General features: G+C 44.2%; 1 protein-coding gene across 4 annotated transcripts; it reads right to left on the bottom strand.

Moving 5' to 3' along the window:
• Positions 1 to 303: 303 nt before the first annotated feature.
• LOC135539560 (NFX1-type zinc finger-containing protein 1-like) lies at positions 304 to 22,768 on the bottom strand. 4 transcript variants are annotated; one of them, XM_064965499.1, is made up of 16 exons: positions 22,531 to 22,768; positions 18,940 to 19,091; positions 17,462 to 17,555; positions 16,118 to 17,370; positions 15,646 to 15,932; positions 15,034 to 15,272; positions 13,306 to 13,431; positions 12,934 to 13,082; positions 12,575 to 12,718; positions 8,228 to 8,345; positions 7,587 to 7,816; positions 7,230 to 7,369; positions 6,368 to 6,668; positions 3,675 to 3,785; positions 3,467 to 3,562; positions 304 to 3,249 (listed from the first exon to the last, which is right to left on the bottom strand). In XM_064965499.1, the coding sequence occupies exons 3-16, from the start codon at positions 17,529 to 17,531 to the stop codon at positions 817 to 819; spliced, it is 5,697 nt and encodes a 1,898-aa protein (XP_064821571.1). In that variant the 5' UTR covers positions 17,532 to 17,555; positions 18,940 to 19,091; positions 22,531 to 22,768; the 3' UTR covers positions 304 to 816. The 4 variants fall into 4 exon arrangements, with proteins under 4 accessions (XP_064821571.1, XP_064821572.1, XP_064821573.1 ...); XM_064965500.1 differs by lacking the exon at positions 22,531 to 22,768 and adding an exon at positions 18,422 to 18,579 and having other exon boundaries at positions 18,940 to 19,138; XM_064965501.1 differs by lacking the exon at positions 18,940 to 19,091.
• Between the last annotated feature and the right edge of the window lie 620 nt (positions 22,769 to 23,388).

Genomic DNA, 23,388 nt, shown 5'->3' with positions numbered 1-23,388 from the left:
TGCCCACATCTCATCTCTGCTCTTTTCCCAGTGTTATTCAAATAACAGCAATTTCTCATATCAAGTTGCAGACAGTAGAACAAAAATTATATGGGTTCCCCCAAAGTACATACGGTATCCAGCACTTTGTATCCTGAACACTTGGTTTGTGCACAAGTGTGTGAATATTACTTACTTTTACAGTGTTTTCTTTTCATGCCAGAGTTGTTTTTCAGCCCCTTTATCACATTATATGAACTGAGTCAGCTGAATGATAAATGTGTGAATGTGTGTGTTAGAAAATCATTTTGCAAACATACTGGATCATCTCAGATAATTGTATTACATTTGTGTAAAAGGCCAAAATGGCAGTATCAAGTCAACTCTTTGTTAAATTAACAATACACTGCTGCCATCCACTGGTGTGACTAGAAAAAAAAACCCTCAGTTGTCTAAAAATGTAGGCCCATCATCACACATAAAAATCCAGTCTAATCTTTTGCGCAATTCTATATTGTACCGTGTGTAATGATTTATTTTTTTAATCAATCGTTAATTTTCAACTTTCAAGATCACACAGATACAGTGGCAAAAAGTCACATATAATTGCAGTATTGTACTCTGGGATGACATTATTAAACCTCACCTCTGCGAAATAAAAATGAATATGTATTATACTTCGCAAAGCAGATTCATTTCATCACATTCAATTAATAATTTACTGTAATTTCAGAATTAAATATATCAATTAATACAGCTATGCTTTCTGGAGTACCAATTGTGATAACTGTCACATCAGTTATGACAAGTCACAATTAAACTGAAAACAATCTGGTTTTAATCATCAAGGTGCATCAGATCGAAGTTCAGTACATTATTGACTTCGGACTCTTGTGCCCCATCCATCTCTGAAGCCACTCTGTTGCCACTCACCAGAGCATGGCTTGCTCCACCAATCGTAGCGTTGCATTCTGGGCAGTTGCTTTGCTCCATGGCCCGTCCACATTCTCCGATGGCGTAGATGTGATTGTTGGGACACTTGTACCAGTGTCCAACACTCAGGTTGATAGCTTTAACAATCATCATCCTTTCCTTATCAGTGATCCCCAGGCCAGTGCTTGGTAGCTTTTTATCCAGTTCTTTAAGTGCTTGCTTTACCAAGTCCTTGTCTTGCTGAGTGAATGGCTGCATTCTCTCCAGAACCTTCCTCATGGCTCTGACCTCAGCCTGAATGTGGACCCTACGGCCTGTTCCATTAGCCATCTTGCAGCGGGCGTTAAGCTCCGCCAAAAAGGAGAGCCTCTGTAGCTCGCTCTGCAGATCAGATGCCTGCTGCTCTGAGAACTTTTGGTGATGATCCATCAGCCACCTCAGGAACTCTGGAACCTTCTCGTCAAAGTAAAAGGTTTCTACGCTTGACATGTGTCCCCTACGAATCTTCAGCAGCTTGTTCAGTCTCTCAAGTAAGGCCATCTTGTTCTCAGTGATCCATAGTTCATTTGCTGTGAGGTCGGAGGCTCTCAGTGTATCTCTGATCTGTATGTACTCCATAGGTAGGTACCTTAGCAAGTCCTCCTTGTCAACCCATTGCTGCTTAAGGACCACTTTCTGTGCTTCAATATCTGACTGTGTTCCATTAATCTTCTCCTTCACTTTTTCAATTTCCACCAGACTCCGGTTGACATGAGCCCCGTACCGGAGATTCCTGCGGATGGGTGTGCGACACTTGGGGCACTCCTTCAACTTTATTCCGGTAGCCTGCTGGTTCTCATCCATTCCCATGTATGTGTCCATGGACGTGGACTCAAACAAGTGTCCGCAGTCCTCTAGCTGAATGAAACAGGCCTCAACATCGTCCTCCGTACCAAAGAAGATCTCTGTTACCTCCTTGTGGTGGCAAACACGACACTTGTTGGGGCAAGGGTCTCCACACAGGCCGATGCATGGGTGCCCACAGTGCAAGGTTTTGGTACAGGGTTGGGTGCATGGTGGACGGTCACAAGGCTCATGGCAAAGCTTGCTACAGCGCTGATGAGGGCACTTCCAGGCACAAGGCTCTATGCAGGGTGCACAGGGCTGGCCGCATGGCTTCATACAGACACTATGGATGCAGCGATTCTCACAGCGCATTTGACAGGGTGGGCATCCACGTGTACAGGGCTCCCGACACTTATGGGAGCAGACTAGGAGGCGATCACATTGGTGGAAACAGCCCATGTGGAAGCGGCCCTGGTGGCACCTCTGGCAGGAACCAGGACAGGGGTGGCCACACTTCAGCATCTGTGTGCAATGTGTCCTGCATTCTGGCTGTATAGTAGAGCTCTTATAATGACAGGGATCTTCTTGCTTGTGTCCACATTTGAGCTCCAATGTGACCATCACCATGCAGGTGGTGGTGCAGGACTCCCCACACACCAAGGCACATGGATGCCCACACATGAGCTTCTGCTGACAGGGCTCCTGGCACACAAACTTCTCCGGAGCCTGGTGACAGGGCACCATCTGCTTGTGCTGGCACTGTGGTACAATCTTTTCTACCTGCTTAAGGCAGTCAGTAGGGCACTCCTGGTAGCACTGACGTTGGCATCGATGCCCCAGCTTACAAAGGACCTTCTGGCACTTTTTGTTGCATGTGTACTTTTTGTGCTCTTGGTCGTACGGGTGGCAGGCACTGGAGCACACGTGACCACAGTTCAAGCGGAACTCGCAGGGCAGGTTGCAGCCTCCCTCGGGAGCTTGTTTGAAGTCGTCTCCACAGGACACTTTAATGTGTCGCTCAGGGTGGTTCTGGCAGCACAAAGTCATTGCAGGGCCCACTTGGTCCTTCTCTCGCAGCATGTGCAGGATGTTGCTCCAGAGCTTGACCTTTCCCAACATGTCCATGTTTCCAATGCAGTAGAGGCCCTTCTTAGCCCTTGACAGGGCTACACAGACACGGTTGGGGATGTTCAAGAAACCCACCTTCCCCTGTTTGTTACTTCGAACCAGGGACAACAGGACAATATCATTCTCCTCCCCTTGATATTTGTCAACAACATGAACTTTGACCCCATTGAACTCTTTGGCTGGCATGAGGTTGCGCAGACAGTGGAGTTGGCCTGTGTAAGTGGTGAGGATGGTGATCTGGAACGGCTGGTAGTCCTGTAACAAGAGGTAGCGACACAGTGCTACCACGAAGAGGGCCTCGTGGCGGTTCTGGTGACTTTTTCCATCCTTGATCTCCTCTTCATGATAATTATGCTCCACAAAGAACATGTTTGAGTGAAGCCCCTGCAAGACAACGGGGGGGTTGAATATAATGTATATTGGACGGCAACTAACTTCTAAAGCCTACACATATGGACGGTTTATCATGCTTTATTAATGGTACATTGAATTGACCACATGGGCAAATTCATTGATAAACATCATCAAATGTACTCCTGCTAGGAGGGAAACTACCAGGTCAAAAATCTGTGTGCATTCATTTATGTATGCATTTATTTACCTTAACATTCTCAAAGTCCATCACTGAGGGGTGGTTCTCCAGCTCAGAGTAGATGTGAGGGACTATGAGACGGGCAATGTCTGGCCTCATGCGATGCTGTGTAGGATAGACCCAGAGTGAGAGGATTGGTCAATGGTGAATGAAGAACAAGGGCAATTGGTTTATCTGGTTTGTCTATATAAACTTCTCTACAGATTCCCACACATACCTGGTAGTTAAGTCTGACATACGGAAAGTCCATCTTGATCAGCCTCTCGAACATGGACACTTCAAGACTGAAGTTCTTGGCCAGGTCAAACACTGTTGCACTGGGCCGGAGCTAGCGGGACAATGGAGGTTGCAAACTACATAAGTACCTCTGAACCTCAAGAGAGGATGGCATGGACCACCTCATTTCAACAGTTTTAGACAATATAAATAGACAATAGAGTTGAGGAGATCACTGTTTTTAATATGCTGCTCAGTAAACCTGAAACATTTGCAGAAATGTTGATTTTAATATGCATTGTCCCTGCCAAATAAATGTAATAAAGTAAAGAGTATGAAAATATACACTGAGTATACCAAGCTTTAGGAACACCTTCCTATTATTGAGTTCCCCACCCCCTTTTTCCCCTCAGAAGAAGCCTCAATTCATCGGGGCATGGACTCTTAAAAGGTTTGAAAGCATTCCACAAGGATGCAGGCCCGTGTTGGCTCCAATGCTTCCCACAGTTGTGTCAATTTGGCTGGATGTCCTTTGGGTGGTGGACCATTTTTGATACACACAGGAAACTGTTGAGCATAAAAAAACAGCAGCGTTGCAGTTCTTGACATAAACTGGTCTGCCTAGCACCTACTACCATACCCCGTTCAAAGGCACTTAAAATCTTTTGTCTTGCCCAATCACACTCTGAATGGCACACATACACAAACCATGTCTCACTTCTCTCAAGGATTAAAAATCCTTCTTTAACCTGTCTCCTACCCTTCATTTACACTGATTGAAGTGGATTTAACAAGTGACAATAAGGGATCATAGCTTCAACCTGGATTCACCAGGTCAGTCTATGTCATGTTTTGTACACTCAGTGTATATGCAAATAAACTGAGAATTTTTTTTGTACATTTTTTTATTTTTAGGGGTACGTTTTACCATTTTTCTCACCAATTTCGTGATATTTAATTGGTAGTTACAGTCTTGTCCCATCGCAGTAACTCCAGTATGGACTCGGGAGAGACGTAGGTCGAGAGCCATGCGTCCTCCAAAACATGACCCCGCCTCATGGGTCTCCCACCCCTGAGTCAATACTTTGTAGAAGGACCTTTGACAGCAATTACAGCTGTCTTTCTAGGTAAATCTCTATGAGCTTTCCACACCTGGATAATGCAACATTTGCCAAATTATTATTTTAAAAATTCTTCAAGCTCTGTCCAATTAGTTGTTGATCATTGCTAGACAAAAAATAATAATTTGCCATATATTTTCAAGCAGATTTCAGTCAACTGTAATTTGGCCACTCAGGAACATTCACGGTCTTCGTGGTAAGCAAATCCAGTGTCGATTTCACCTTGTGTTGATGGTAGTGACTGCCCATTACTGCTTATCACTTATTAACCATCATTTATTCACATTACTCCAGCATCAGCTGGAGTGGTGTAAACCTCGCCTCCATTGGACTCTGGAGCAGTGGAAACGCATTCTCTGGAATGAATCTGGCAGTCCGATGGACGAATGTGGGTTTAGCGGATGCCAGGAGAACGCTACATGCTCGAATGCATAGTGCCAACTGTAAAGTTTGGTGGAGGAGGAATAATGGTCTGGGGCTGTTTTTCATGGTTCAGGCTAGGCCCCTTAGTTCCAGTGAAGGTAAATCTTAACGCTACAGCATACAATAATATTCTAAACAATTCTGTGCTTCCAACTTTGTGGCAACAGTTTGGGGTAGGCCCCTTCCTGTTTCAGCCTGACAATGCCCCAGTGCACAAAGCGTGGTCAATACAGAAATGACTTGTAGAGAGTGGTGTGGAAGAACTTGACTGGCCTGCACAGAGCCCTGACCTCTACCCTATCAAAAACCTTTGTGATTAATTGGAACGCCGACTGAGAGCCAGGCCTTATTGCCCAACTGCAGTGCCCGACCTCACTAATGCGCTTGTGGCTGAATGGAAGCAAGTCCCCGCAGCAATGATCCAACATCTAGTGGAAAGCCTTCCCAGAAGAATGGAGGCTGTTATACAGTAGCAGCAAAGAGGGGACCAACTCCATATTAATGTCCATGACTTTGGAATGAGATGTTCGACAAGCAGGTGTCCACATACTTTTGGCCATGTAGTGTACCTCGCATAGCAACAGCTGCTCTCTATATACCGTCACGATTGCGCATTCTTGTCTATTCCGTAGCAGACGTAAAATAAACGCAGAATGGATAAGTAGATGCACAATGAATTATGGTCACTGTAGTAACCAATTTGTAAGTCGCTCTGGATAAGAGCGTAATTTCACTTTGACATGATGGGGTATATTGTGTAGGCCAGTGACACAAGATGTATATTTAATCCATTTTATATTCAGGCTGTAACACAACAAAATATGGAGTCAATGAGTGTGAATACTTACTGACGACACTGTATTCACTCAGAGCTAAAAGGAATTAAGTCAAGTTATTTAAGAACTTATAGCTGGGTGTGCTGGATGAACTCGTAGTTTAGCTCCAAGCAGAGTTGGATGTTGATTGCATTTAAATCCCAGCCAATTAAGAAATGAAAATGACCATGGACTTTCAATTTTAAAAAAGCCCAGTTTACATTAGGAACTTGAAAAATGTTCAAGCACAATGTCCAGTTGAATTCCTAGATTTAATGGAATAACAGTGAAATCTTTAAGGAGTTGACCATGCCTGACCAATGAGTGTCCTGTACCTGTTGGTGGTCTCCAATGAGGATGAGATGCTGGCAAGCCTGGCTCAGAGTGGTGATGGTGTGGGCCTCCAGTACCTCCGCTGCCTCTTCCACGATCACCACGCGGGGACTCACTTCCTGCAAAGCTTTGCGGCATCTAGCAGCCCCCGTAGTCGTCATGCCGATGACCTTGGCATCCTTCAGGACACATAAGTCCTCACGGAGACGAATCTCAGCCAGACGCTCGGCTGCGTCCTGATAGTCCTGCTCCGCCTGCTGGGCTCGCGTACGCAGCTCTGTCCGGTAACGCCTCACCCATAACCTGCAGACACAGAGCAGCAGTAGATTACGTCATTGAGTAGCATTTCACTGCACGACCACTTATATAGTCGAAATAAGTATGTCATAAGAATGTTATAAAACCCATAGAACAAGTTGTGTTTACCAGACATAATCATACAGCACAATCAAAATCAGAATATCTGAGTTTCGTAATAATGCATTGAGCAGAGTCCTTTATTACTTGTGTGATTGACGGAGTCAATCAAACAGGCTGAAGCTGTGGCTTAACATTACATTTTGGGGTTTAATCCAAGATAGCTTTTTGGCCGGCACACAACTGAGCCTTGCACTAGTCTTTTCCCCAGTCAGATCAAGCCAAGTGCACACCTGTGTGGTCTGTGTGGCCATGATGACTTTGCATTCACAAGCTAAGCACAGTTACATTGCCACAGTGACAGAACGTTTTATAGAGCAAAATCTTGCCTTTGAGGTGAGGGGATCAGTGCATACATTTTCTCTGTAATTAGTTGACATAATTATGCTCAATGGGAATAAACGCTCTAGCAGAATGCCGTTGCCTAGGGGATGAGGGGGGTATTACCGGTACAGTCTCCATCTGTCTGGCAGACTGAGAGTCCACACATCCAGAATGGTGTCCTCCTCATCCTCACTCACGGCTGAGCTCCTGCCCAGCTCCCTCCTAATACGATGTTTCATCTTCCTCTTCTGTTCCCGCTGCATCTGCACACATACAGAGACACGCAGGCTTTTCAAATAACTTTGACAACACTTTAACTCAGCACCTGTCTTTCTACCATACTCCTAAGCTCAATACTTTAAAGCAGGAGGTTGTCAATTTGAAATCCATAAGCAACTCAATTGGTTTATGATTCACAAGATTTATGATGCAACGTCTTTTGGTTATGTTGTTGGCTCAAGGTTAATTATTGGTTCTCACCTCCCAGCCTTCTTCACTCTGCTCTGCCTGTACCTCGATGTTCTCCAGGTTCATGGCCAGCATCAGTTCCGCCATGTCTCTGACTATCTCCTCCGTCTTTCTAAGATCTTCATCCCGACCATGATGGGTGTTTGAGGCTTCTACAAAGCGTTCCGCCTGGATCAGGTCTGCCTCCTCCGCTATCTCGATCAGGTCGTCCTCTTCCCCTTCAGCTTCGTCCATTTCCACATCTATCATAAAATAGAGAGATGAAAATGGGTGAGGAGTGAGGACCAGAGTTTCTAACTTCCTAGTAGTTCTCTCAACATGAAAATGAGCACTGAACTCCCCCCCCCCCCCCAATATAGTTTCAGTTAGGATCAAAGGGAGTTTTAAATGAAACAAAAAGAGTTCAAAGAGACTAAATAAAATAAAATAAAATAAAATCAATCAAAGTTTATTGGTCGCCTACACAGATTTGTAGATGTTATCGCAGGAGCAGCGAAATGCTTGTGTTAATAGCTACATGAATAATATATTCACAAGCAAGGTTGACAAATACAATCCCACAAAGAGAAGCATTTCTTTGCACCTGTTCCGTTTATTATCTGTGTGATCATGTTGTCTTGTCTACGCTCTGTGGTACTGCAGTGGCTTCTCACCTGCATTGCAATTTTGGGGATGTGGCGTCCTCTGCTGGAAGACAGTGAAACCTAATCCCAGCCACTCCATAACAAGAGACGGCTTCTTCCCACCATAGCTCTCAAAGCCATCCAATGCCTGAGGATTACATTTTAATAGTAAGTATTGTCTCCACTATGGTCAATGACAGATTATCACAGTTCAACATCGTTTCATAAAGCTTTTCTGGGAATGCCAGACCTACTTTTTGAATCTCATGCCTTGTAGAGGCAGTTGGGGTTAGCATACTCATAGTAGTTGTCCTATCCGACGATAACATCAAATCAAATTGTATTTGTCACATGCTCAGAATACAACAAGTGTAGACCTTACCGTGAAATTGTCACGCCCTGGTCGAAGTTTATTGTGTTTGTCTTCATTTATTTGGTCAGGCCAGGGTGTGACATGGGTTTATTGTGGTGTGTTTTGTCTTGGGTGTGTGGCTTAGTGTGGGTATCGAGTATAGTCTATGGCTGTCTGGAGTGGTTCTCAATCAGAGGCAGGTGTTTATCGTTGTCTCTGATTGGGAACCATATTTAGGCAGCCATATTCTTGGAGTATTTCGTGGGTGATTGTTCCTGTCTCTGTTGTCACCAGATAGAACGTGAAAACCTATACAGCCTGTTTGTTGTTTTTGTATTATTAGTTTTTTCTTCGTCATTAAACATATATCAAAGATACCACGCTGCATTTTGGTCCGCTTCTCCTTCACCAGACGAAAGCCGTTACAGAAATGCTTACTTACAAGCCCTTAAACAACAATGCAGTTAAGAAAAATAATAGTTAAGAACAAATATTTACTAAATAAACTAAAGTAAAAAATAAAAGAAAAAATAAAAGAACAATAACAATATATACAGGGGGTACCGGTACCTAGTCAATGTGCGGGGGTAAAGGTTAGTCGAGGTAATTGAAGTAATATGTACATGTAGGTTGGGGTAAAGTGACTATGTATAGATAATAAACAGCGAGTAGCAGCAGCGTAAAAAAAAGGGGGGAGTCAATTCAAATAGTCCAGGTAGCCCTTTGATTAGCTGTTCAGAAGTCTTATGGCTTGGGGGTAGAAGCTGTTTAGAAGCCTCTTGGACCTAGACTTGGCGCTCCGGTACTGCTTGTTGTGCGGTAGCAGAGAGAACAGTCTATGACTAGGGTGACTGGAGTCTTTGGCAATTTTTATGGCCTTCCTCTGACACTGCCTGGTATAGGTCCTGGATGGCAGGAAGCTTGGCCCCAGTGATGTACAGGACTGTGCACACTACCCTCTGTAGCGCCTTGCGGTCGGAGGCCAAGCAGTTGTCATACCAGGCAGTGATGCAAACAGTCAGGATGCTCTTGATGGTGCAGCTGTAGAACTTTTGAGGATCTGAGGACCCATGCCAAATCTTTTCAGTCTCCTCAGGAGGAATAAGCTTTGTCGTGCCCTCTTCACGACTGAGGTGTTTAGACCATGATAGCTCTCAACCTGCTCCACTACAGCCCTGTTCAATGAGAATGGGGAAGTCCTCGGCCATCCTTTTCCTGTCGTCCACGATCATCTCCTTTGTCTTGATCACATTGAGGGAGAGGTTGTGGTCCTGGCACCACACTTCCAGATCTCTGACCTCCTCCCTATAGGCTGTCTTACTGTTGTCAGTGATCAGGCCTGCCACTGTTGTGTCGTCGGTTAACTTAATGATGGTGTTGGAGTCGTGCTTGACCACACAGTCATGTGTGAACAGGAAGTACAGGAGGAGACTAAACACTCACCCCTGAGGGGCCCCTGTGTTGAGGATCAGCGTGGCAGATGTGTTGTTGCCAACTCTTACCATCTGAGGACGGCCCATCAGGAAGACCAGGATCCAGTTTCAGTGGGAGGTGTTTAGTCCCAGGGTCCTTAGCTTAATGATGAGCTTTGAGCGCACTATGGTGTTGAATGCTGAGCTGTAGTCAATGAACAGTATTCTCCCTTAGGTGTTCTTTTTGTCCAGGTGAGAAAGGGGAGTGTCATCTGTGGGGCGGTATGCAAATTGGAGTGGGTCTAGGGTTTCTGGGATTATGGTGTTAATGTGAGCATTAACCAGCCTTTCAAAGCACTTCATGGCTACAGACGTGAGTGCTACAGGTCAGTAGTCATTTACATGCTGAACACACCGCCAGTGTCGCATGCGAGAGCATTGTAAAATAAAAGTACACAAACATGTTTTTCAATCGTTGCACCCATACTGTTCATACATGTCTGCGTAGCCAGGTGCTAAAATAGAAGTTGGTTCTATTTGTGACACTTGATGCGCTGCAAGTCCCACTTCTCCCATCTCCTCATTGGTTTTTAGGAGCATATACCCACATGGGGGAATGAAAGATGAACTGAGGCCCACACTCCAGTCCAGTTGGTGGTAGTAATGCACCTTAACGTTGGTTGCCAAACGCCATATGAAGTCCAAAGAAGAAGCCTGAAGGAGTGATAACTAGAAACAAACTCATTTTACCCTTTTATCTGTGGATTAATTGTTGGAGTAGAGGACCTTGTGCATTTCAGGTAAAATAACAATCCAATGTTTATATCCCAGGACGAATTAGCTAGCAACAGCAAGCTAGCTAGCTAAAGTGCCGTAAATGTTTAAGGCTTTTCGACCTGTCCTCAAATTAATATACAGTGGGGCAAAAAAGTATTTAGTCAGCCACCAATTGTGCAAGTTCTCCCACTTAAAAAGATGAGAGGCCTGTAATTTTCATCATAGGTACACCTCAACTATGAGAGAGAGAAAAATCCAGAAAATCACATTGTAGGATTTATAATGAATTTATTTGCAAAAGTCTTCACAAGGTTCTCACACACTGTTGCTGGTATTTTGGCCCATTCCTCCATGCAGATCTCCTCTAGAGCAGTGATGTTTTGGGGCTGTTGCTGGGCAACACAGACTTTCAACTCCCTCCAAAGATTTTCTATGGGGTTGCGATCTGGAGACTGGCTAGGCCACTTTCTGGACCTTGAAATGCTTCTTACAAAGCCACTCCTTCATTGCCCAGGCGGTGTGTTTGGGATCATTGTCATGCTGAAAGACCCAGCCACGTTTCATCTTCAATGCCCTTGCTGATGGAAGGAGGTTTTCACTCAAAATCTCACGATACATGGCCCCATTCATTCTTTCCTTTACACAGATCAGTCGTCCTGGTCCCTTTTCAGAAAAACAGCCCCAAAGCATGATGTTTCCACCCCATGCTTCACAATAGGTATGGTGTTCTTTGGATGCAACTCAGCATTGTTTGTCCTCCAAAAAGTTATATTTTGGTTTCATCCGACCATATGACATTCTCCCAATCTTCTTCTGGATCATCCAAATGCTCTCTAGAAAACTTCAGACGGGCCTGGACATGTACTGGCTTAAGGGGGGGGACACGTCTGGCACTGCAGGAGAGTCCCTGGCGGCATAGTGTGTTACTGATGGTAGGCTTTGTTACTTTGGTCCCAGCTCTCTGCAGGTCATTCACTAGGTCCCCCCGTGTGGTTCTGGGATTTTTGCTCACCGTACTTGTGATCATTTTGACCCCACGGGGTGAGATCTTGCGTGAAGCCCCAGATCAAGGGAGATTATCAGTGGTCTTGTAGGTCTTCCATTTCCTAATAATTGCTCCCACAGTTGATTTCTTCAAACCAAGCTGCTTACCTATTGCAGATTCAGTCTTCCCAGCCTGGTGCAGGTCTACAATTTTGTTTCTGGTGTCCTTTGACAGCTCTTTGGTCTTGGCCATAGTGGAGTTTGGAGTGTGACCGTTTGAGGTTGTGGACAGGTGTATTTTATACTGATAACAAGTTCAAACAGGTGCCATTAATACAGGTAACAAGTGGAGGACAGAGGAGCCTCTTAAAGAAGAAGTTACAGGTCTGTGAGAGCCAGAAATCTTGCTTGTTTTTAGGTGACCAAATACTTGTTTTCCACCATAATTTGCGAAATAAATTCAATAAAAATCCTACAATGTGATTTTCTGGATTTGTTTTTCTCATTTTGTCTGTCAGAGTTGAAGGTTACCTATGATGAAAATTACAGGCCTCCCTCATCTTTTAAAGTGGGAAAACTTGCACAATTAGTGGCTGACTAAATACTTTTTTGCCCCACTGTAGCTGGTTCAAAGTTCGTTCTGATATTTCAACCTGCGTGTCCTGATCGCATCTGGTGTGGGTGGACAAAATCAACATGCGCGCGATTGCGGGTACATAGTTCTAGTAGTAGCTGTGGTGATGGAACTATTAATTATAATCGTAGAAGTAGTCACCAGCCTGATAGTTGTAATTATAAAGGTCGGACAGAGGCTAAAAATCTTTGGATTTTACAGTGCTATCAAAGACTCACTGGCTGTAGCGTCAGGCTATCCCAGTGTTTCTCCGAGATGAACTTTTGGAGGTACTGCTCCCTTAGGACGCCCCGAAGACTGCACTCCAGCTGCACAGACTGAGTCTGGATCTTTGTCTCTTCTGTCCGCAATGCATCATAGATCTGAGGGGAAACAATATTCTGAACATCACTATGTGATATTATTTCGCTGATTGACTTTTCCCGAAAGATAGCCAACCTGACTTACATTCCTGACAAAAATGATATCTGAGCTACATTCACTTCAATAGCTACACTTACAATTTACATTTGAAGACTATTTCTAAAATGTTGACATATTGGTCAGTGTAACTTTCAGGTTTCAAGTTGGGCCTCACCTCACTGTTGGCACGGCGAAGATGTTGTGGTAGGTTGCGGCGGAAGTAATAGGAGCTTTTCAGCTCTCTCAGGGTGAAACGCTTCAGGACCTCACTGTTGCTTTGCCCACCCACTCTCACAATACCGTCTGGTAAAAACTTGTGGATTCCTATGGTACACATTGTTTAACAAATTAAAAAAGGTGCTCATACATACAACAACAAAAGTGCCCTTCAGAATTATCTTTGGTCAAACACAAAATGATGGTATGCAGCATCTGAGATTCTTCAAGTATGGCTTGAGGTGGAAAATATCTTAATTTGAGATGCAAAAGTAGCGTGAGATGTGTGCATTGCATCCATAGTGCAATGTTGAGAAAAAAGGAGAACTACCTTCTAGGAACTGGTCCAGAGCGTGGTTGGTGTAACAAACCACCAGCATGGGGGAGGTGAAACCTCTCCCCATCTCCTGATTGGTAAGCAGAGCCTGGGCGATCTTTAGTCCTGTATAGGTCTTCCCTGGGATTATGAGTAAGGAAAGAAAATGTCTGGAAGTGTTACACTCCTGCAGAGCTGTTGCAGTAAAGACGACGTTACAAGAAGCAACGTGGCACAATTTCTCAGCTTTTGGCCTGGAATATTTTTATGTGTATACAGTACCAGTCAAAAGTTTGGCCACACGTGCTCATTCAAGGGTTTTTATTTATTTTGACTCTTTTCTACATTGTAGAATAATAATAGTAGCAAAAGACCAAGTCCCATATTATAACAAAAACTCCTCAAATAAGCAAAGAGATGCGAGAGTCCATCATTACTTTAAGACACGAAGGTTAGTCAATGCGGAACATTTCATAGAACTTTGAAAGTTTCTTCAAGTGCAGTCGTAAAAACCATCAAGTGCTATGATGAAACTGGCTCTCATGAGGACCCGCCACAGGAAAGGAAGACCCAGAGTTACCTCTGCTGTAGACGAGAAGTTTATTAGTTACCAGCCTCAGAATCTGCAGCCCAAATAAATGCTTCAGAGTTCAAATAACAGACACATCTCAACATCAACTGTTCAGAGGAGACTGCGTGAGTCAGGCATTCATGGTCGAATTGCTGCAAAGAAACCACTACTAAAGGACAACAATAAAAATAAACTTGCTTGGGCCAAGATACATGAGCAATGGACATTAGACCGGTGGAAATCTGTGCTTTGGTCTGATGAGTCAAATTTGAGATTTCTGGATCCAACCGCCATGTCTTTGTAAGACACACAGTAGGTGGACAGTTGATCTCTACATGTGTGGTTTCCACTGTGGTGCTTGCAGAAAGAGGTATAATGGTGTGGGGGTGCTTTTCTGGTGACACAGTCTGTGATATATTTAGAATGCAAGGCACACTTAACCAACATGGCTACCACAGCATTCTGCAGCAATACGCCATCCCATCTGGTTTGCGTTTGGTCGGACTTGTTTTTCAATGGGACTATGACTCAACACACCTCCAGGCTGTGTAAGGGCTATTTGACCAAGAAGGAGGGTGATGGAGTGCTGCATCAGATGACCTGGTCTACACAATCTGGTTTGCGTTTGGTCGGACTTGTTTTTCAATGGGACTATGACTCAACACACCTCCAGGCTGTGTAAGGGCTATTTGACCAAGAAGGAGGGTGATGGAGTGCTGCATCAGATGACCTGGTCTACACAATCACCTAAACTCAACCTAATTGAGATGGTTTGGGATGAGTTAGACCGCAGAGTGAAGGAAAAGCAGCCAACAAGTGCTCAGCATATGTGGGAACTCCATGAAGACTGCTGGAAAAGCATTCCACATGAAACTGGTTGAGAGAATGCCAAGAGTGTGCAACACTGTCCAGGAAAAGGGTGGCTACTTTGAAGAATCTAAAATATAAAACATATTTTGATTTAACACTTTTTTGGTTACTACATGATTCCATATGTGTTATTTCATAGTTTTGATGTCTTCCCTATTATTCTACAGTGTCGAAAATAGTTGTTAAAAAAAATAAAGAAAAGCCCTTGAATGAGTAGGTGTGTCCAAACTTTTGACCGGTACTGTACATTTACGTAAACATGATATATTCAATATGTATGACTTATTAAAAATGTGTCCCACCTGTGCCTGGGGGTCCCTGGATGATAGCCAGCTCCTTGGTGAGTGCGATCTGAAGGGCTCTCATCTGAGACTCGTCCAACCCCAGCTGCTCCATGGGGGGCCAGGCTTCAGGATCCAGGGCGTGAAAGCTCTTGATACTGCTCTTAAACTCAGGAGCCGCAATAGCAGACAGGTCATACGTATCTGCCCTGGGCAGGTAGGCAGGAGGTTTGACGTCTGAGCTGCATTCCACTATATACCTGTAATTTACATGTCGTCATAAATGTCATTCTTCATTACAAGAATTGACATGTGGTGAACATAAGAGCGTCTGCTAAATGACTTAAATGTAATGTAATGTAACATAATTTCTGCCAAATTCATCTAGTAGCTGGCGGAAGAATTAAGTCACTCACAAACCATGTTAAGCACTTTGAGATCAGAAGCATGTAACTGTATCAATACAATCAGTAAGTCTCATTGTCAGAAAAGCGTGATGAAAACCCAATATTTTGTCTTAAGCTTGTCCCAAAGCTGATTAGCCGACTCTTTATCTCATATAGCATCAACAACACTGGTGCATTCACAAGCTAATTTTTGAAATTATGAACGCCAGACAGCCAGCACACCGACCTTTGAAAGGGCAGATCCTCTACCTCCAGCTCCTGCAGCCCTTCGAGGACGTAGCGGTAGGCCTCAAAGTAGGCTGTGGTCTCCACCATGAGGAAGGATTGGTGGGCCTCCACTCCGGCCAGGGCTCGCCTGCTCTCCCCTAAGAAACTGAGCTGGACAAAGCCCTTCTCTAGCTCCTTGGGGTCCCGGTCCGACACAGTAGCAAACAGAAAGGTGTCAAAGTTGTCACAGGACATGCAGAGCAGGGAGCCGTATATCAGCCGCTTGGAGTTTTGCCAGCGGACAAACTGTGCGGGACAGAAGAATATATGAGCATATATTTGAATACACTCTTCGTATATGGAAAAACATTGTATGTATTAATGTAATTTCAAAGAGTATTGTATAATCTCACTATTTTAAGTTATATAACTACACAATGTTGGTAAGTTATCATTTTTCTATTCAATTACTCTTAATCAAACTCACTGACCTTAAGAGGATGGGAGTCAAACTGGACCTTATAGGCCAAACCAGACGGGGTGCACAATGGTACCACCAGTCGAGTGTCAAAGTACACTCTGATATCATCAAAGCGGCACTTTCTCAAAGGGATGTCTTTATTGCCCAGGTCTTGCTGGCTCTGAATCAGCTGCTGGATGCCCTCTCGAAGAGGCCTCACAAAGTCCTCTCGCATGAGCCGGAAATGCGTGTCCAGGTAGAGCAGTCCGCTGGCGTAGCGTTGGGAGATGAGGTTGGGCCTGAGGTAGGATCTCTGGTCCTGGTGGAACTCTTTGGGGGTGGGGTAGATGGGCAGGGTCCTGAAGTCGGCCTCCCCAGGTGGGGCGTCTTCCTGGGCGGTTATGAAGGAGTAGTTATCAGACCTCAGGGTGCCCTCCCTGGCTCTCTCCTGGAGGTGCTCGACCAGGCCCTGGATCCTATCCAGGTTCTCTTCCGTCTGCTTCAGGACGTCCACCCCCACGGCTCGCAGGCTGATGATGACTGGTCTGAAGAGGGCCACTATCATGGACACGCCCTTTATAGAGCTAGCTGGGAAGATGCTGAGCACCTTGGAGAGAAGGGTCATGATGTTGTCCAAGTGCTGGGGGTATTGTTCCCGGCGAGTGTGGTCAAACTCGGATCCCATTCCCATCACGTAATGGGGCAGGATGGTTCGGAGGAATCCGGAATCCTTGATTAAGTCAGTCAAGCACTGTACGGTTTGGCGGGCGGTTTTGGACAAGAAGGCCTTGCATAATACTTGGCAGAGAAGCTGAACAAGGTCCTGTCGCATCTCTCTCTCGTTGAGGAGAGCTTCCAGTCCATCGCTCAAGGCCAGAGTGATGGCTACCTCTGTAGGGTCTTTCCCTGATAGCTCCTCCAAGGTTTTGTACTCAATTGGATGAACCTGAGGGGTGCCACCGCCTATATATCTTCCTCTCCCTCCCCCTCTTCCTCTACCACCCCTTCCTCTACCACCCCCTCTCTCTCCTCTGCCTCTTCCTCCCCCTCTATTTTCTCTGCCTCCCACTATCTCCCTTCCTCCTCCTCCTGCTCTACCACCCTTACCCCTGGCATCCTCCCCTGCTCTTCCTCTTCCCTTCCCTGCTCTGTCATCTCGCTCTCTCCTATCCTCCCTCGGGTTCCCCCCATTAGCCCCTCTCATCTCTTCCCTGGCTCCCCTACCTCTTCCCCCTCTCCCTTGGTTGGCTATCCCTTCCTCTTCTTTCTGACCAGCCTCAGCACCTGAGGCAAACAACAGGGAAATCTATATCAATCTAAAGAAGGAAATGCCAATTGTGTTTTGCCTGTCCAAAATAAAAATACATTTCCTTACCTCTTCTGTGATCGACATGGTTGGCTCCTCCTCTACCTCTCCGTTGCCCCCCTCTGTTTGGGGGATCCATTCAGGATGACGTACTATTGGTCCTCTAAGACAAGTAATGAAACCCAACACAATTTGAATGTTTATAACAAATGGAATGTACAATTTCTTAAAATAGATTCCAAAACAGAGGCAAACTTGATATTTATGCATGATTATTTTATATTGTGGTGGATGACGTGTTCCATCTAAAGGATACAGCAAGAGATTCCATTGAAATGGCATAGGTTTAATTTCGACAGAAATCACTTGGATACAGTCAGTGAATACATGATACAATGTAACAGTATGTTATCAAACTAAATCTGTATACCTTCGAAACCAAATTATTTCACCCTCAAAATGTCAGCATGGACTGTCTTTTTATGACAGTTATGCAATGATGTAAATAGTGAATCCTTTGCTAATTTTGAAATTAAAACCATTTTTTGCCAAGTGTGTAAACCAAGTGACTGTGATATTACATACAATGTTGTATACTGAAGAAAAATATAAATGCAACATGTAAAGTGTTGGTCCCCATGTTTCATGAGCGGAAATAAATGATGCCAGAAATGTTCCATACCTACAAAAAGCTTATTTCCCTAAAATGTTGTGCACAAATTTGTTTACATCCTTTTTAGTGAACATTTCTCCTTTGCCAAGATAACCCATCCACCTGACAGGTGTGGCATATCATTATCAGACCTCAGATGATTTAGATTTAGTATGATTTAGATGATGATTTGGTAGCATGATCATTACACAGGTGCAACTTGTGGCGGACAATAAAAGGCCATTCTAAAATGTGCAGTTTTGTCACATAACACAATGCCACAGATGTCTCAAGTTGAGGACCCGTGCAATAGGCATGCTGACTGCCAGAATTTCCACTGGTGCTATCGTCAAATAATTGAATGTTAATTTCTCTACCATACACCGTCTCCAATGTCGTTTTAGAGAATTTGGCAGTATGTCCAACTTGCTTCACAACCACAGACCACGTGTAACCTCTCCAGTCCAGGACCTCCACATCCGGCTTCTTCACCTGCGAGATCGTCTGAGACCAGACTACCGGACAGCTGATGAAACTGAGGAATATTTGTGTCTGTAATAAAGTACTTTTGTGGGGAAAAACTCATTCTGATTGGTGGGCCTGGCTCCCATGTTGGTGGGCCTATGCCCTACCAGGCTCACCCATGGCTGCGCCCCTCCCCAGTCATGTGAAATCCATAGATCAGGGCCTCATGCATTTATTTCAATTGACTGATTTCCTTATATGAACTTTAACTCTAACTTTAACATTGTTGAATGTTGCGTTTATATTTTTATTCAATAATATATTTACTCGTTATTTACTAGAGCCGAAAGTGTGGTCGCCTGATACATTTTCTATTCTAGAGCTATTCTATTCTAGAGCTTTCAATAAAACAAAGCAATATAAAACATACCTTGTTATGAACTTGTGATTGTTTTTGTGATTCCTGTCCCAATATTCAGACTACATCAAACGTTTTAATATGTGGATTTCAGTTGTCCTTGTCTGGTTGACAGTAATGATCAGTTTAGTCTCTTCTCTGCGGGTCAGTGTTGGTGAATTCACCTATGTGAAGCTAGCCACAATAAGGATAAACCACAAAAGTGGAATTTGCAGGTCGCCTTCAAAATAAAAGTCCCTCATTGACAGTGAATCAAACGAATTCAAATAGTGGAATCATGCCATATTTGGAGTAAATAATGCTTAACAAGTTCATAATGTTGTTAAATAAATCCAACAAGAGACAATAATTTGTTAATTTGACACAAAAAAAATGTGCAGTTGAAATCACACTGTCGATGTATTAGACTTTAGAATGGCATTGGGGCCATACTTTAAAGCACTGTCTGTACAGCCTAACCTATGGATGTTGAAACCATGAAAATCAGACTACTCAGTGACACTCACACAACACAACTGTGTAGAGTTTACACAAATATTAGCATCTTAGCAGGACTTTGACTGTGGGAAATCACCTTTCCAGTCAGTCTATTGTATGTATTGGACATTCATATTATTATTATTATTATTATTATTATTATTATTATTATTATTATATATGTATTTTTAAACAATTTTAGGCACAATGCAACCAGACATGTTGATACAGTACAATGCCATTATTATCATCAAGGATGACTCAAAAAAGTTAAGACGTAATTCCATTATGGTCCTCGTGAAAATACATGAAAAGAAAACCTAAACAAGATTATAACATGAAAACAAAATACATCTCATCAATAGGGAGGAAACCGTACAAGAAATAAAATAGATTACCAAGTAACATTCATTGAAATAATTATACTTTCTTTAAGCCTGTGCAGTATTGAGCATTCTGCCCATAAACCATTACTTAAGGTTTACTGTATCTTCAAACTCTCTAGTGTAGGGATGGATTTTATATGGTTTGATACACCATCCCATCCATCTGCACCAGTGTTAAGGAAAAAGCACTTTACTGCCATGCTCCTATAGCGCAGCGGTCTGATACTAGCTCTAGCGTGATGGCTATCAAATGAAATGTTATTTGTCACACGTGCCGAATACAACAGGTGTTACAGTGGAATGCTTACAAGACCTTAACCAACAATGCAGTTTTAATAAAAATAAGTGTTAAGTAAAAAAATAGATAAGTTTAAAAAAAAGTCAAATAAAAGAATCAAACCATATACAGGGGGTACCGGTACAGAGTCAATGTGCGGGGGCACCGGTTAGTCGAGGTAATATATACATGGGGGTAGATGGCTTGGGGGTAGAAGCTGTTTAGAAGCCTCTTGGACCTAGACTTGGCGCTCCGGTACCGCTTGCCATGCGGTAGCAGAGAGAACAGTCTATGACTTGGGTGACTGGAGTCTTTGGCAATTTTTAGGGCCTTCCTCTAAAACTGAATGGTACAGAGGTCCTGGATGGCAGAAAGCTTGGTCCCAGTGATGTACTTGGCTGTATGCACTACCCTCTGTAGTGCCTTGCGGTCGGAGGCCGAGCAGTTGCCATACCAGGCAGTGATGCAAACAGTCAGGATGCTCTTGATGGTGAAGCTGTAGAACTTTTTGAGGATCTGAGGACCCATGCCAAATCTTTTCTGTCCCCTGAGGGGGAATAGGCTTTGTCGTGCCCTCTTCACGACTGTCTTGTGTGTTTGGAACATGACAGCTTGTTGGTGATGTGGACACCAAGGAACTCGAAGCTCTCAACCTGCTCCACTTCAGCCCGGTCGATGAGAATGGGGCTGGGCTCGGCCCTCCTTTTCCTGTAGTCCACGATCATCTCTTTTGTCTTGATCACGTTGAGGGAGAGGTTGTTGTCCTGGCACTACACAGCCAGGTCTCTGACCTCCTCCCTATAGGCTGTCTCATCGTTGTTGGTGATCAGGCCTACCACTGTTGTGTCATCGGCAAACTTAATGATGGTGTTGGAGTTGTGCCTGGCCATGCAGTCATGAGCGAACATGGAGTACAGGAGGGGGCTGAGTACGCCCCCCTGAAGGGCCCCCGTGTTGAGGATCAGCGTGGCAGATGTGTTACCTACCTTTACCAACTGGGGGCGGCCCGTCAGCAAGTCCAGGATCCAGTTGCAGAGGGAGGTGCTTAGTCCCAGCGTCCTTAGCTTAGTGATGAGCTTGAGGACACTATGGTGCTGAATGCTGAGCGATAGTCAATGAACAGCATTCTCACGTAGGTGTTCCTTTTGTCCAGCTGGGAATGGGCATTGTAGAGTGCAATAGAGATTGCATCATCTGTGGATCTGTTGGGGCAGTATGCAAATTAGAGTGGGTCTAGGGTTTCTGGGATAATGGTGTTGATGTGAGCCATGACCAGCCTTTCAAAGCACTTCATTGCTACAGACGTGAGTGCTACGGGTCGGCAGCCATTTTGGCAGGTTACCTTAGTGTTCTTGGGCACAGAGACTATGGTGGTCTGCTTGAAACATGTTGGTATTTCAGACTCAGGTTGAAACTTGCCTGTTGGTCAGTGCATGCTCAGGGTACATGTCCTGGTAATCTGTCTGGCCCTACGGCCCGTGAATGTTGACCTGTTTAAAGGTCTTACTCACATCAGCTATGGAGAGCGTGATCACACAGTCGTCCGGAACAGCTGATGCTCTCATGCATGTTTCAGTGCTAGTTGCCTCGAATCAAGCATAGAAATAATTCAACTTGTCTGGTTGGCTCGTTTCACTGGGCAGCTTGCGGCTGTTCTTCCCTTTGTAGTCTGTAATAGTTTGCAAGCCCTGCCACAGCCAATGAGCGTTGGAGCCGGTGTAGTATATTCAATCTTCGTCCTGTATTGACGCTTTGCCTGTTTGATGGTTTCTCGGATGGCATAGCAGGATTTCTTATAAGCTTCCGGGTTAGAGTCCCACTCCTTGAAAGCGACAGCTCTATCCTTTAGCTCAGTGCATATGTTGCCTGTTACCCAAGGCTTGAGCCTCTAATTAAATTAAAATAACCAGACAGGTAACTGGGGGCAAGGTCATGACCATCAACAGTTTGTTCAGTTCCCTGAAATTATTAGGACCAATGCCGTCCTAGAGCTGAGCTTGAGAATAATTCTTGTTAGTTTGTTTTGGGCCATTTGAACTGTATTATAGCACTATGCAACCTGTGGATGTTGCACCCATTAAATGGGAGATACGCCTACTCTGACACTCACAGAACACAACTCTGTAGAGTTTACACAAATAGTGGTGTCTTTGCTCTTATTGCAGGAGGTCAAAGGGTTGTGAGGCTAACCAGTGTGAAATGGCTAGTTAGTTTGCGGTGCATGCTAGTAGTGTTTCAGTCGGCGACGTCACTCGATCTGAGACCTTGAAGAAGTCGTTTCAAATATAACATGATTCCACTATTTGTATCCGTTGGAATCACTTTCAATTCGGAACTTTTATTTTGAAGGCAACACGCAAATTCCATTATTGTGGCAAAATAATCCTTATTGTGGCCAGCTTCACATAGGTGAGGCGGCAGAAGGGGCGATAACGTAACGTCGGGCAAAAATGTACTACTTACCAGACGCTTTTATCCAGAGCGAGTTACAGTAGTGATTGCATACGTTTGAATACCTTTTTCGTGCAGCGGTCGTGCCGCAGCAAGCCAAATTGGTGGTGTGATGTCGAAACTAAACGTAATCTAGCTTCAAATCAAAAAGCCAATAACGATTCTCACATAAAAAATAGTTGGCAACACTGATTCCACGAGGCGCTCTTCAAATGTGCCCTGGCCGTTTCCTATTAGTTTCGTTTTCCAAATGATATGCTGCGTTCCAGTGGGAAGTCGGAAATGTTCGACATCCGAGAATTCGAAAAAACTGGGAACTCTGGAAAAAAAATGCTCATGGCTGGGAAAAATGGATTTGAACGATCACACAACATGGTATTCCAATTCGGGATTCAGGCCTCTTTCTAGAGGTCTGAATTTCCGACCTGAAAATCCCTGAAGTCATGAATTGACCTCGTACTTTTCGGAGTTCCCAGTTGTTTTGAATGCGGCAATATACAGTAGGCGTGTGCCGTACTCGTCGTATCCGTTTTATCACACTTGAAACTCGCAATAGGATTTACTAGTGATATAAAAACTCAGTAGTGCGCTTTAAATGCCAATAAAGCCTATACCACAAATATAACATTGAGACAGATATTTCACTGGATGTATAAATGTGAAGCATCTGCTGAGTGCTTCCGGGTGGCGCAGCGGTCTGTATAACAACTGTCTGTGGTTGGGAGTCCCATCATTCTAAATAAGAATTTGTTCTTAACTGACTTGCCTTTTTAAATAAAGGTTCAATTAAAAATAATAATAATAGTAAATATGATGGTGAGGGGAATCCCAGACCGGCAGATGGAATGAGATGGATTTTAGAGGACATTG

This window comes from Oncorhynchus masou, chromosome 5 (assembly GCF_036934945.1).
Source record: "Oncorhynchus masou masou isolate Uvic2021 chromosome 5, UVic_Omas_1.1, whole genome shotgun sequence".
NCBI lineage: Eukaryota > Metazoa > Chordata > Actinopteri > Salmoniformes > Salmonidae > Oncorhynchus > Oncorhynchus masou.
Note: the sequence above shows the minus strand (reverse complement) of the source record. Positions and strands in the feature narration are given on the sequence as shown.